A 13,774-nucleotide genomic window follows, 5' to 3' on the forward strand; every position below is an offset into this window, starting at 1 on the left:
ACACTAGGGATTTAGAAAATACTCCAAGGAGCTAACTCTTAAAATTCTAGAATGGAATACAGTATGATCATCTGCAGTATGAAATATTTATCTTTTATTGATTTTCGTTAGTGTATGTGTTTCTCTGTTACCATGTTATTTTTGGCTTTGAATATTAGACTTCTACTTTCTGAAGTTGTATATGTATGTATTACACCTACTTTTTAACAATGGATATTTTTAAAAGATGGAATCTTCTTCAAATTCAATGAATGAGAACAAATGGCAAGATATATCAGAAGAGATTAAGAAGATTTTTAAGACTGCTGTGAAATTGCTGTATGAGAAAGGAAAAATGAAACACAGCCAGGCAAAGAGATATCTTTCCTCTGGTAAGGTTCACACTAACAATTTCTATGTTTTCATTTATTGTCTGTCCTGTCAACCTTTTCACAAACGTGAAAATATATTTCTGTTGGCATTTCTCATATAATTAAAGGGGGGAAAAAAGGTTTGTTGTGCTTGCTTGAGACTAAAACCCATACAAAAGCACTCAGCAAATTCTCTGTGTTTGTTTTTTCTGTTTTTACAGAGAACAAATGCAATCAAGTCTGCCTGTTGGGGGTAGGGCATGTTCTTGAACTGTTTATAAAGAAAAGTTGACAGAGACTCTGTGTTCTCTTTTCATCCCCAGCTATTGAAGATGAACTTGATTTTGCCTTGGGTAAACAAACACCAGCTTTCCTAAAGAAGTGTGTTTGCTACATCCGGAAAATTGCCAACATTGAGCGTTTCGTTAAAATTCCAGAGATGGGAAAATACATGGACGTGGTCCATAAAGCTGGGAAGTTCCTACGAGATCCTGAAGCCCATGAGAAACTGATCAAGCTCAGGGATGAATTCATTCCTACCATTGTCGCATCGTCCAATCTGAGAGTGTACACCTCCGTCACCCACTGTGACATGAAACTGGGCTACTCCCAAGAAGTGGAGAGCCATTACATTGAAGGACTTGGCAAACAGTTCTATGAAGACATGATTGACATAATCCAAGCTACAGTGCAGCAGAATTTTGACACAGAGACAGATGTGCTGTACGATGAAGTCCTTCAACACTCATCGCTATGTAAAACGTACTCCACTTTTTATGAATATAGATGTGAGGCATTAAACATCGTTCACAAATATGTTTTACCTAGAAAAATAGGACACATTAACCCTCTTATCATATATGGAGGACCATGCACAGGGAAGACTCTTCTGTTAGCTGAAGCAGCGAAGAAGGTAAATAAGTATCTTACATCCAGAGGTCATGTTGAGAGCATTACTGTGTGTAAAGGCCAACTTAATTTAATTCTTTCTTTTCTCAACAGATCTATCAGCCCTCAATACAGAAAATAAAAATAATAACATGTATATTCGGCATATTATTGTACACATGTGCAGAAAAATATTACCTTTCAATTATAACGTATCTGTATCATGTCCTTAGCCAAAACAAATATAGTTTATTAAAGCTCTTAGAAATCTAATAGGAATCAATATATTCTGAATTAACATAATTTAGAATGATCTCTTTCCTTCTTGTTCCTCTGAGGCCCTATGAATCCACAACCATCTAAACATCTTATTCTGATTTCAATCTTAAACACAAATTGCAATACATCTTTCCAAGTCATACCATCTCATGTTCAAATAAGAAACTATTCCAGAATTATTCTAATACACTGGCTACAAATCTATATGGAATAAGCTGCAAAAATACCCATACTTATCTGGAATATGCTGTTTAAGTCATTGAGCTGAGTACTACAGGAAAATGAATGAAACACTTTGTGCAAGGCAGGACAAGATGCAGAACAAGGCAAGCTGGCATCACCAGACCTAATTCTGCAGATGACAGTCACAACTTTGAGATCCTGGCAGGGTGGTCAGAGAATTTAGCATAGTGAGCTGGGAAAAAGCCATATCAGCCAGAAGGAAATGAAGAAAGGAACAATACTGTTTAAAATCCCTGTCTCTACTTCCTGTGGAGTCACATTAGCTGCATATATGAAATTGGGAGTTGCAACTCAAGATCTCATTTCATATCTGAGTACATAAGTCAGCCTAGAGACTCTGGTGCTGCTTTTCTTTTAAAATAGTGTAAAATACATAAAGTGAGGTGAAGAGATGTAGAACTGAGTGTGTTAGCCTGCACAGACTGGGAAGATTTAAAGTTAACATTCCTCACTAGCTTGGAGTGCTCTAACCAAGAAAACTTCAGGCGACAGACACCTTTTCTTTTTTGTGGCAGTGTTTTAAAGTCACAGGTACACCAGGGCAAAGTGTAGTTCCATGGGCCAGGGATCTGTACTCTGATCCGTGTCCTCTAGAGACATGTCTTTTTACTCAGTCAGAATCAATGCTAAACAGGATTAGGTAGTAGGCTGGTGAGGCTGACCAAGGATGACATTGTGTAGTGTCTAAGGAAGTCTATTTATAAGACACTCTATCTACACACTTTCAGAGGTGAGACTCAGATTTTGTGAAGAGTGCCCTGGGATTTATGGAATACATTCTAGTCATGTCCCCTTTGATGTAAGTCTTTTTGTGCTAAACACAGATGATACATGATTTGAATTTCATTCAGTGCACCCGCCTTGAACTCTGCCAGTGAGAGCATTTCTATTCAACCAGTAATATTTTTAAATGTTTATTCATATGTAGACTATCACTATTAATAAACTCTGTTACTGTGCTTCATTGAGATATAAACTAAATTATGCTCTGTATTCTAGGCCTATTCCTGGTTACAAGAAGAGATGGGACCAGATTCTGACCCTGTGGTAGTTATAAGATTTTTGGGATCTACTGAAACAAGTACAGATCTGAAGAATATACTTCAAAGCATTTGTGAACAACTAGCAGTCAACTATCGCTGCCTCGTACAAAGTTACCCAAAAAAGATTCATGACCTTCGGGACTTGTTCATAAATCTCTTGAACGAGTCTTCATTTCACAGGCCACTGGTGATTATATTTGATGCTTTAGAACAGCTAACAGATAGTGATGATGGTAGAAAGCTCTGGTGGCTTCCCATTCACCTTCCACGTTCAGTACGGATAATTTTGTCAACACTGCCAAACAAGCATGGGATCCTGCAAAAACTGAGGTGCCTTATTCATGAAGAAAGCAACTACATTGAGTTGACTGCAAGGGACAGAAAGATGTGCAGTCAAGTACTGAAACATCAGCTACTACGAGTTAAAAGGAAAGTAACATCAGGGCAACAAATCTATGTCAATGAGGCATTCTCCAAGTGCACACTGCCTATGTTTGTGAACTTAACCTTCAGAGAGGTCAGGCACTGGAGATCTCACAAGGATGTGGATGAGTCCTCCCTCTGTGTTACTGTCCATGAAAGCATAGAGCAGTTGTTTTGGTCACTGGAAAACAAGTGTGGGTCAAGACTATTGTCAAGAGCACTTGGCTACATCACTATGTCCAAATCTGGCCTGAGTGAAATGGAACTGGAGGATATTTTAGCCCTTGACAACAGTGTTATGTATGAACTGAATGAGAGAGTCAGAGAAAGTAACCCCTTGAGAATTCCATATATATACATTGCAAGACTTAAGGAGGGCTTACAGGGGTATTTAATAGAGCGACAGGTGAAAAATGTAACGCTGCTTCTTTGGGCAAATAGGCACTTGCAGCTGATTGCCCAGAAACTGTACCTGCACAATGAAGAAGACTTGCGTGAAATGCACACAGTCATGGCAGAGTATTTCCTTGGTGTTTGGTCAGGTGGACGAAGAAAACCTTTTTACAGCAATGACCAATACCTGAGTGGTTGTCCTGACCACGCCAGTAGAGGCCTGAACGAGGATGAAAAGCACTCCATGGATCAGGCGGCTTTTGACAGGCAGGCTCCAGATCAGCCTTGGGTCTTTCAGTGTAACCCACTGGAACCTGATATCTTTTTTATTAATCACAGAAAAATGACAGAGCTTATTCATCACTTAACAAGATGTGGAAGAACTGATGACCTTCTGTATGGAGTGATCATGAACTTCAGCTGGCTGTACACCATGATTAGAATAGGGCAGTTTGATAAAGCACTTTCTGACATAGAACTAGCTTACACTTACTCTCAAGAAAAGGAGCTGAAATTTCTGGCCAGTACCCTCCGCAGTATAAAGTTCAAAGTAGTAAAATACCCAGGTTCACTCTCAGCTGAATTGCAGCAGAGACTTCTCCCAGTAGTAAGCTCATTGCCCAAACTCAGACATCTCCTCCTAGAATGTGACAAGGACGGACCCAAGTACTGCTCTATCGTCCCTTTGCACTCCTCCATGGATGTGACTTACAGCCCTGAGCGCCTGCCACTGTCATCCAGCTGCATGCATGTCACTGAGATTTTGCCTACATTTAATCCCAGCACAATTATTGCTGCTTTAGAAAATGGCTCCATTAGCACTTGGGATGTAGAAACCCGCCAGCTACTAAGGCAAATTACAACAGCTCCATCTGTTATCTTAGGGATGAAGCTTTCTAGTGATGAAAAGTATCTTGTAGTAGCTACAACAAACAACACTCTTTTGGTGTATGATAACATAAATTCCTGTCTTCTTTCTGAGGTGGAAATTAAGGGGTCAAAACACTGTGGAATTGCAGGGGACTCCAGTTTTATAAATGGATTTACATTATCGGTCAACCATGCTCTTGCTTGGCTGGAGGCCAGTAAAGATGTTACTGTAATAGATCTGCTTTACGGTTGGCCTCTCTATCAGTTCCACTGCTGGTACGAAGTGACCTGTGTGCAGTGCTCTCCAGATGGAGTTTATGCATTCTGCGGGCAGTATTTGAACACCGCAACCATTTTCCACTTGGGCAGTGGAGAGAAGCTGACCACTGTGACCTCTGAATTTTCAAGTGGATTTGTGAAATTCCTTCTCATTTTAGACACAGCCCAAGAAATGGTGATGGTGGACAGTGAGGGTAGCCTCTCTGTTTGGAATACAGAGGAAATTGCAAAGCCTCAGCTTACAGATGACTTTGACTGCAAAAGAGAAGACAGTGAAGTTGTCAGCATAGAGCTTTCTGAAGACCAAAGTGCAATTTTAATTTGTAAGGCTCTCAGCATTGAACTTCTTGACACTCGTGTGTGGAAGGTGGCTGAAAAGTTTAGAGCTAAACACAATGAGCGCTTTATATCTGCCGTGTTGTCCAAAAATGGCAACTGTATAATTGCTTCAATGGAAAATACCTCAGCCATTTTTGTTTGGAGAAGAGATACTGGACAGTGTATGGCAAGCTTACAGGAAATCTCAGGAACTATAGTCAGGCTAATTAAATCAAATCATCATAACATGCTGCTATCCTTATCCACCAGTGGTGTCCTTTCTATCTGGGATATAGACATCATAACTGCTATGTCCAATATTGACAAATCTGGCAAACCCATCCAAAGACTGGTGTTGCCAGCCAGAGGTGAATTAATATACACGTTGGATGGATCAGATTCTGTCCATAAGTGGAACTTCAGCACTGGATTTATTGAAGCTGTGTTCAAGCATGAAGGTATTGTTGAAAACTGTGTGCTGACCTCTTCTGGAGAGATAATGGTTACATCAGATGACAAATGCAGCCAGTATGTATGGCACACGGTCAGTGGTGAAAATATATTTCGCATTAATGGACAAAAAATTTCAGAGCTAATGATTACTCACAATGACCAGTTTGTAGTCTCTCTCTGCGAGCAAAATGCATCCAGAGTTTGGCGACTGGCTACAGGACATAGGGTTTGCAATATTTTAGTTGCCTTACAGAATGCATTTATAACAACTGCAAATACATTTGTGGTTGGAATGGCAAAGAACAAAGTTTTGGCAGTGAGTCTCTGGACCGGCAGTATAACGAAGAAGTTTTGCTGTGATGATGGTGCAAGCATCGTGGATATTAAGTTGATACCAGACTGCCCAGATATTATAGTATTTATAACATCTACTGAAAGTGTGAACATCTGGAGCCTAACAGAGGAAGTCATATGCAGACGTGTACAATTGCCTACCAATTTCTTAAAAAAATTGGAAGACTTTGAAATATCTCCAAACGGGAAGCTAGGAATTATCACCCGTGGTGATGAGAACATCAATGTGCTTGATCTGCACAGTGGAAAACTCCGTGTGGTTCACGCTCCGGGTGTCATCTGGCGGCAGAGGCTGTCTCGTGACGGCCGCTACCTGGTGTACATTTGTTGTCGTGGGGAGGAAGATGATGACAATGGTGCAGTCTCTAGTTTAATTGTAATGAGGCTAGCAGATGGCAAAAACATCGGTGCCTGCTCTCTTTATAAAACTCCCACTTTTCTTGCACTCTCACAGAGACATTTAAACATTATTATTGGATTTGATGATGGAAGTATAGGTACTTACACTGTAGTGGATCGAGTTGATGCTGCACTGAAAATCAAAATTGCTACTTCAAACAGCCGTCAGATTTTCAACAACGCAACACAAGTGATTAGGCCAAAGTGTCACAATTATAGTTTCAAAGTGACTGCAGACTGCATTTGGAGGGAATCAACAGAAGTATTTGCAAGGGATAGCCCCATTACAGTTACAGAGGCTGAGGTGAGTGAAGCAACACCAACCAAAAGGCACAGCTACTGCTATGAGAAAGTGTGCTCAGCCATAGATTGCAGACACAGTTTTGCATCTGATAACTGAGCAACCATCTGGGCGAGCTTATCTGAGTAGTACACGTGCTTAGGTACGTCTTCTGAATTCATGTAAAAATCAGTGCGTTTCTTGGAAGACAGATAGAAACAGCAGAGGGCAGACCAGCTGTTTTTTCCTGTCTTACATTTCTGTAAACATAAAAGCAAATGTAAAGCAAATGGGCTGCAGGGTTTTTTTTAATTTCGGAATACAAGGTTTAGTCCAGAATTTCACCAGGGCCTTGATTAAAAATTTCTAGCAATACTATCAAAATTGTTATGCTATTACAGAAGTTAGGTGATTCTATCTGTGGCTGACAGACTGTTTTAACTAGAGCCAAAGCTCTAAGTGATTGGTGAGAAGTCAGACCACTATTTTATATTCCAAGCACCTAGATGGGTCTATAGCTAACAGTCAACTTTATACCCACTTGCAAAAATGTGTTTTTCTGCTTGATGGTGCAATGACAAGATGTCACCTGCCAACCTGGAACACTTGATACATTCCATCATCATTTTAAAAATATCTACTTTTATTTTTCTTTTCAATTGGGTTTAATCTTTGGGCTGAAAGGAATAAGTGCCAGTCAGCTGCTAACATGTCAGCACGTGAGGCAACAAGTATTTGTTCACCTCAATGAACACAATGAGAGTTTTTTTTTTAAAATTGCATGCAGGGATTTCAGGTTTCTGTATTGTGATAAAAATTATAAAAGTCCTGAGTTCTAAAGGAAGTATAGGGATTGGGGTTTTATTTTTGGTTTGGGGAAATGTTTTGTCTTCATAGTGTGTATTAGTACAGGTCGTAATGAAAACTTTTCAAAGAGAAGGAGCATTACTGATGAACACTTAAAGACATTAATTTCTTTATGTTAAAATATTGCTGTCCATTTTGTTGTAAGAAAGTCTAAAGTATCTCCTCTGTCTCCAAAGTAATCCTGGTAGTTTTCAGACATGCCATGTATTAGTCCTTATAACATTTGCCTTAGTATTGTTTCTCTTCTTTCCCATGATTAATACCGATCAAATGACCAAACACTCTGAGACTGTTTGTGTACCTGCTGAAATATTCCACTAAATGTAAAGGCTGTCAACAGGTCCCTTCTTAGTCCAGTTTGTAATGGGTTTTTCTTACTCTCACATGCATACAACCTTCACTTTCTGCTTTAGAAACTGCTCTGAGCCTTTTGTACAGTTTTACCAGTTTCAAGGCAGAAATTGTGAAATAATGAAAAATGCTGTAAAAAAATTTACATTTTCCTAAGTAAATATACTGGACAAGATCTGAAAGCATAAGAAAATTTTCCCTTACTTACATATCTTAAAGATGGCATACCCATGGAAATATTTTCAAATTATTTAAACAGAATAATCTTATTTTTAAAATCAGAATTCCATACCACAAATTTCCAAGAAATGAATGCTAAACTAGAACTTAATGTAGTGTGTGAATGTTCAATGTACAAGCCAATATAGTATATTAAGTGACTTGAATGATTTTTCCTAACTGGTTTGCAACTAATAGATCATATTGAATGTTTTTATGTAAACTTTGTATTGTTGGGAGAACCTACCCAATCAGAGATTTATATTTTCATAAATGTCAAATTTAGTTAAATTTTGTTACAGAGTTGTTAAATTAGAAATCTATTGCAGTCTTCAAACAAATATACAGTCTTGTGTATGCATTGTTTGTACTAATAAACTGTGGAAGCAGACTTGTGTGTGTCCCTTAATTTTGTGGAAATTCCACTCTGACAGAGGGACATGTGGCCTTTGCAGCCTCCTTTGGCCTGTACATAAATAATTTTTAAGGACAGTATTGATAAGGAAAGATTCCAGCGTTTCTGTCATTGCAGGTAACTAAATCAAGCATTCAAAATACAATGAGATTTGCCAAAAAAAAAAAAAACACCCTTCTTAGATGATGTTTATGACTGAATTGCATACTGACAGTGTGCAAATCAACAGACATGAAGGCTTTTGTGACCAAGCCAATAAAAAGCACAGAAAAGGTGCTGAAACCCCACTCCAGTTCAGACCTGTGAAGCTATGGGGAGAGGCACCACAGTTCCCAGGATCCTGTCCCAAAAGAGGCAGCTTCCACCTTCTTTCAAACACAGTGCATGACTTGTGCATTTTGGCCATGAACTCCCTGTCCATAACCTGTGTAATATTGGGAAGTAAGTTCTTTCATTATCTTGCAAGGGTAAAATACATCCTCTGTCTGCCAGGAGAGTGGCTGATTTGGGGTTAATAATGGAGTATAATGTAATCACAGAATCACAGAATATTCTGAGTTGGAAGGGACCCCCAGGGATCATCAAGTCCAGCTCTTAGCCTTGCACAGGACACCCCCAAGAATCTCACCTTGTGCCTAACCTATCTCATTCAGCTTGCCAGTTTTCTGTATCAATTTCTCAGGGGTCAGACTCCTCACATTGAGCCTATACAGCAGACACAGGGTTCTGAGTGGCTTCAGGCTGCTGACACTTGCTACTGCAAGAGTGACTGCTCCACAGCCCTTCACAAATCTGTCCCCAAGTATGTGTATCCAGTGGTACTGAGACAGAGTACTTTCTCCAATAATGAGCCATCCAAATACCAAGTGCTGTTCTACCCCTACATAGGAATAGTGCAATTTACTTTTTGTTAAGAAGCACTGTTTGCATCTCTAGAACAAGGCTTTCCTTTAGATATCATTTAGATAAAGTGCATCTATAAACAAGCTCAGGTGGAGTCTGTATTTTCTGACACAGAAGATTCTAGGAATAGACTGTAGCTGCAAGAAGGCTTTAACAGGGAATTAGCCGGAAATTCTTAGGCAGACAAAGGTAAGCCAGAGGTCAGCTAGAAAAAATATTTTTATCAGTCATTTCCTTTGCACCACAGCTGGGGAATGCATGGCCCGTGACTTCATTTCAAACAGCCTGTGGCCATTCGACTTTTTTTCACATTATTATCAGATAACATCAGAATGTGGGTTAACATGTAGCCTGGAAAAATTTGCATTCAGAAGGCATTCAGGTTTCCCCAGCTCTGATTTTTCCATGAGGCACACTCAAGCCATTTACCTGCAGAAACAAAAGTATTGTCCATTTTGCAATAAGAATTTAAAGCAAACATTGATCGCTGAAATGGGATTTGTATGCAGAGGGGGCTGTTTCAGCTTAAAACCCTGAGAGTTTACTCTTTGTCAAAAACTATTAATGTGTCTGTATAATTCTTCATAAAATGGGTCCTCTGGGGCACTTCCATAAAGCTGTTAACAACAATCTGCATCGTTTCATTTTGTTGATTAAAGATTTAAAAATACCTCTTTTAGTATAAATATTAAGACTGCAAAAGGACAGACTTCTGAAATATATTTTTATTTCTTCTATTTTTAATATAATAATATTTTAAAGAAATGATTGCATTTTTTAATATAATCATAAAATTGATCATGTAGTCATCAAAGCGTGGACTAGGGCCTCTGGATAGGTTTCATTAACAAGGGTTTGTTACTAAGAATCATTATAAAGTATTTATGCTACAAATATAACCTACTTCAGGTTCTTGTAACCTGTTATGGACATTACTCTTCCTAGATCACTACATGGCTGCAGGGAGACCAGTGAGCTACATTTTTTCCTGTGGTTTACCTTTCCAGCCTGGTTACAGAACACCATTCCTTGCATTTTGGAGGTAATCTCCTGACTTTTATGACATGAACTGATGCTCTCAGTGTGGGTCCAATTCATAATCTCAATTCTGAGTTTCAACAGGAAGGTCAAAGGCTGCAAGAATAGTCATCATGATCCTTCCCAAGGCAGGATTAAGCCTTTTACCATGTATTTCTCCAGAAGGAGCAGTTTGAACCATGACCCTTCTGTGAAAAGAGGTCTTTCACAATCAAGGACAAGCTATACAGTGCTCAATGCACCTGAAAACAGAGGCCAGTAAGCAGAAGAGTGTGAGGGAATGTTTCCAGTCCAGTATAACATGCCCTTAAAATCACACCTTTCCCCAAGGTTAAAATCTGCCCCTACCAGGGTCTTCTCCCTGCCTGTGCTGTCCTGTCACCCCAGACCTGTGCTGCCTGCTTGCCAGGGTGGGTGAGGCTCCATCCCAACTCAGCAAAGCCCCTGATGTGATCCCAGCCACAGTACACTCTCCATTTGCAGCACCTGCTCTTTTGGTGGTAGCTCACTGGTCTCCTCTCCAGCCTCAGCAGAGAATGTACAAAAATGGATTTAAGGCGTGTTCACATGTTCCCACTGTCAGAGCTTTCACCACATAGTACTGTATAAATAAAATCATCTGCCTGCTCTCCTACTACATCTCTGATTACACATGCATTTCAGTGCATGTGAGAAAGCTTCTAGACTAAAATAGATCTAGTTAGCATATTTAAAGTGAAATACACAGAATTGCAGGGTGAGAGATGCAGCAAAAATCCAGACATTCTGTAGCACAGATGAGAACAGAACATCCCCAAAGCAACTGGATAGTTTACTGCCATTTGTCTGCATATCCCATTGCTTGCTAGTAAATTGCCCAGCACTTCCCACTGTAATATCACATTGACAATAGCATATGAAGTCACAAAGTTACCCTTTTAGGCTGCACTTTTTCGAGGCAGCCTTCTATCTCAGCAGGAGCATTCTCCAGAAAACCACAGCCAAAACAGTGGACTAAGGTACAAGAATGAGATTAGAGGGAAAAGAGGATTTCTGAAGGCTGAATGTCTCAACTACTTTTCCTTTGAAAAAGTGTCACACCCGTGTTACTGAACAAGCACTATGGATTGGTGAGACAAGTGATCGTTTCCTGCAGGACACATCTGTGAAAACCTGTCAGGCAATCAACCCAAAAGGATCCCAGCAGCTTGCACATACTCACAGAAAACGATAGGTTTCAGCAGCACAGCAAGGTTGGGATTGCAGGGGCTGCTCTACAAGACAGGAATACCGGGTGCTGGTTCAAGAAATCTCAGAAATTAACAGTCTGTGGAACAAAAAATAGAGTAGCCATGGAAGGGGTCTGAAAAGGATGCCAAGCAGGAGAGGGGGGAAGGCAGCTTCACTGTGTTTGCTTTGAGTGGCCTCCTGGCTTAAAATGCAGCTTTTTGACTGGACATATCTCAGCCTATAGCACACCTCATTAGCCCAGCAGCCACAAGAACAATGTAAAATACCATTGAAGGCAAAATACCACAGAGCTGGCCATGGGGTGACCTCCAGCTGGGCAGGACTATGAGGCCAGTCCGAGCACACGCCATGCACAGGGCTGCCCACAGCTGCAGATCCACAGCCCTCACCTCTGTGCATCTCCCGCCTCCATCACCTTCCCTCACAATCTGGGGATATGTTAGCCTGCCAATTCTTTATTTACTGACCAGAAAGCCTTTGGAGGGTTTAGTGAACGTTTTGTACAAAGAAACTTCCTGGTTCAAGTCCATTTTCAGCTAAAACTAATTGTTTGCAGGGAAAAAAAATATTTAAAATGTGCCAAAGACCTGTTGCAGAGCTTTGCAGCACGCTAGTTCATAGCCTGCAAATGATGCTTGGTCTTCACCTTATGACTTATTTGTCTGCTTAAAATAAGACTATCCAAAGCAGCTTTTATTGATTGCTGGCACATGAAATCAATGTGTGCTGGCTCCTGCAGGGGCCAGGTGGCACATCCGGGCAGGCACCTGCCTGCCCCAGCCCGCTGCTGACAGCGGATTGACAGCCTCGGCTCCAGCTCCCTGCCGGGGTACGGGGGGAAGGAGGCACGGCAGGGCAAACCAAGCCCTTGGTGACCTTCATCCAGCACCCTCCTTCCACAGGGAAGGCGAGGATGCAATCCCTGCAAGGCAGGGAGGCGACTGTGAATCCAGCATTATTTATAGTGAGAACAGCACGCCTACTCAGTACAGCAGCCAAACTTCATTTCAGTGATTCCATGAGGCTTAACACCACAAAAAAAAAAAAAAAAAAAAAAAAAAAAAAAAAAACCCAACACCAACTCCCACCACACCAACAACCACACCCTAAGGGATTCAGTTATGGAAAAGGCTTTCTTAGCCCTACTTTGCACCCCCCAGCTGCCATACAGGCAATCTTAGCGCCAGTTCTTTCCAGGAGGTTGTTTTACAGCTTCCAGGTACACCAACATACGTTAAAGATCACACACGACCCAGGTGCTTGCCTAACTTACACCTCTCCTCCTGTACAGGGAAAACTCTCTCAACTGCTTGTGGCAACAGAACATCTTTCCTATCACTTCAGGAAACACCACACTCAAATCAAAATGATTCCAGGAAAAGTCAGCACCTTTCAAAGGTAAATGTGACACGATGCTTGCAAGTACGTCTCAGAGCTGAATTTCTCTTTAGAGAATCACACAAAACAGTGGGGAATAAATGTCATTGCCAGGCAACATGCAACAGAGGAACTTTCTGCCAAATCCCTCCAGCACTGTTTGTGATATAGGGAGATTTAATTTAAAGTATACGCAAATGGCAGCGTGAACAGGCTGTCAGGCTCGGGCTTTGTTGTGGTCGTTGTGACTGTCCCGGAGGAAAGGAATTCCGTGGCACGTGTTCTTCCGCTTCTCCTCCTTTTATCCCTGGCCAGAAAACGGTGAGTTCTATCAGGTTTTTATCCAGCTTGCAGGTAAAGGGTTACAGATTCTAGGAAGTATTAAATGCAAACTTTAAAGGATTTTATTTTCATCTACAGTCACATGATGCCTTAATACCCAATGACACTAACTACAGTGTCTCATTAAGAGGTCATGCAAACTCCCAAGCTAAACAAGGCATTCTTACATATTTAACATTCAAATGCAGAAGCCAAGCTAAGCCATGGAAGATTGTAATCAGAAAAAGCTACACTTCCTGATCCACACAAAAGCTACAGGTAGGAAAAGTTCTTTTAAACTTTTAATATTGTGCTTTCTAGAGAAACTGTTTACAGGACATATTTTGCACTCTTTTTTCTACCTTTCAAAATAGTCTAAGAACATTATACTGAAAATATCTGATCTCACTTGTTCCACCTGTTGTAGAATCAGGATTGTTTTTACACTCAGGAATAGACTTGGCTCATGTGAAAATACAAA

General features: G+C 40.5%; 1 protein-coding gene across 2 annotated transcripts in view; it reads left to right on the forward strand.

Moving 5' to 3' along the window:
* The window catches only part of NWD2 (NACHT and WD repeat domain containing 2), a 51,314-nt gene extending 42,914 nt beyond the window's left edge, over positions 1-8,400 (forward strand). For both annotated transcript variants that reach the window (XM_064710255.1, XM_064710256.1), the window contains 3 exons: positions 227-371; positions 674-1,263; positions 2,760-8,400. In XM_064710255.1, the coding sequence (XP_064566325.1) occupies positions 227-371; positions 674-1,263; positions 2,760-6,692 (4,668 nt within the window). In that variant the 3' untranslated portion in view covers positions 6,693-8,400. The remainder of the gene's footprint in view (positions 1-226; positions 372-673; positions 1,264-2,759) is intronic.
* Positions 8,401-13,774: the final 5,374 nt, after the last annotated feature.

Source organism: Zonotrichia leucophrys, chromosome 4, assembly GCF_028769735.1.
Source record: "Zonotrichia leucophrys gambelii isolate GWCS_2022_RI chromosome 4, RI_Zleu_2.0, whole genome shotgun sequence".
Lineage (NCBI taxonomy): Eukaryota > Metazoa > Chordata > Aves > Passeriformes > Passerellidae > Zonotrichia > Zonotrichia leucophrys.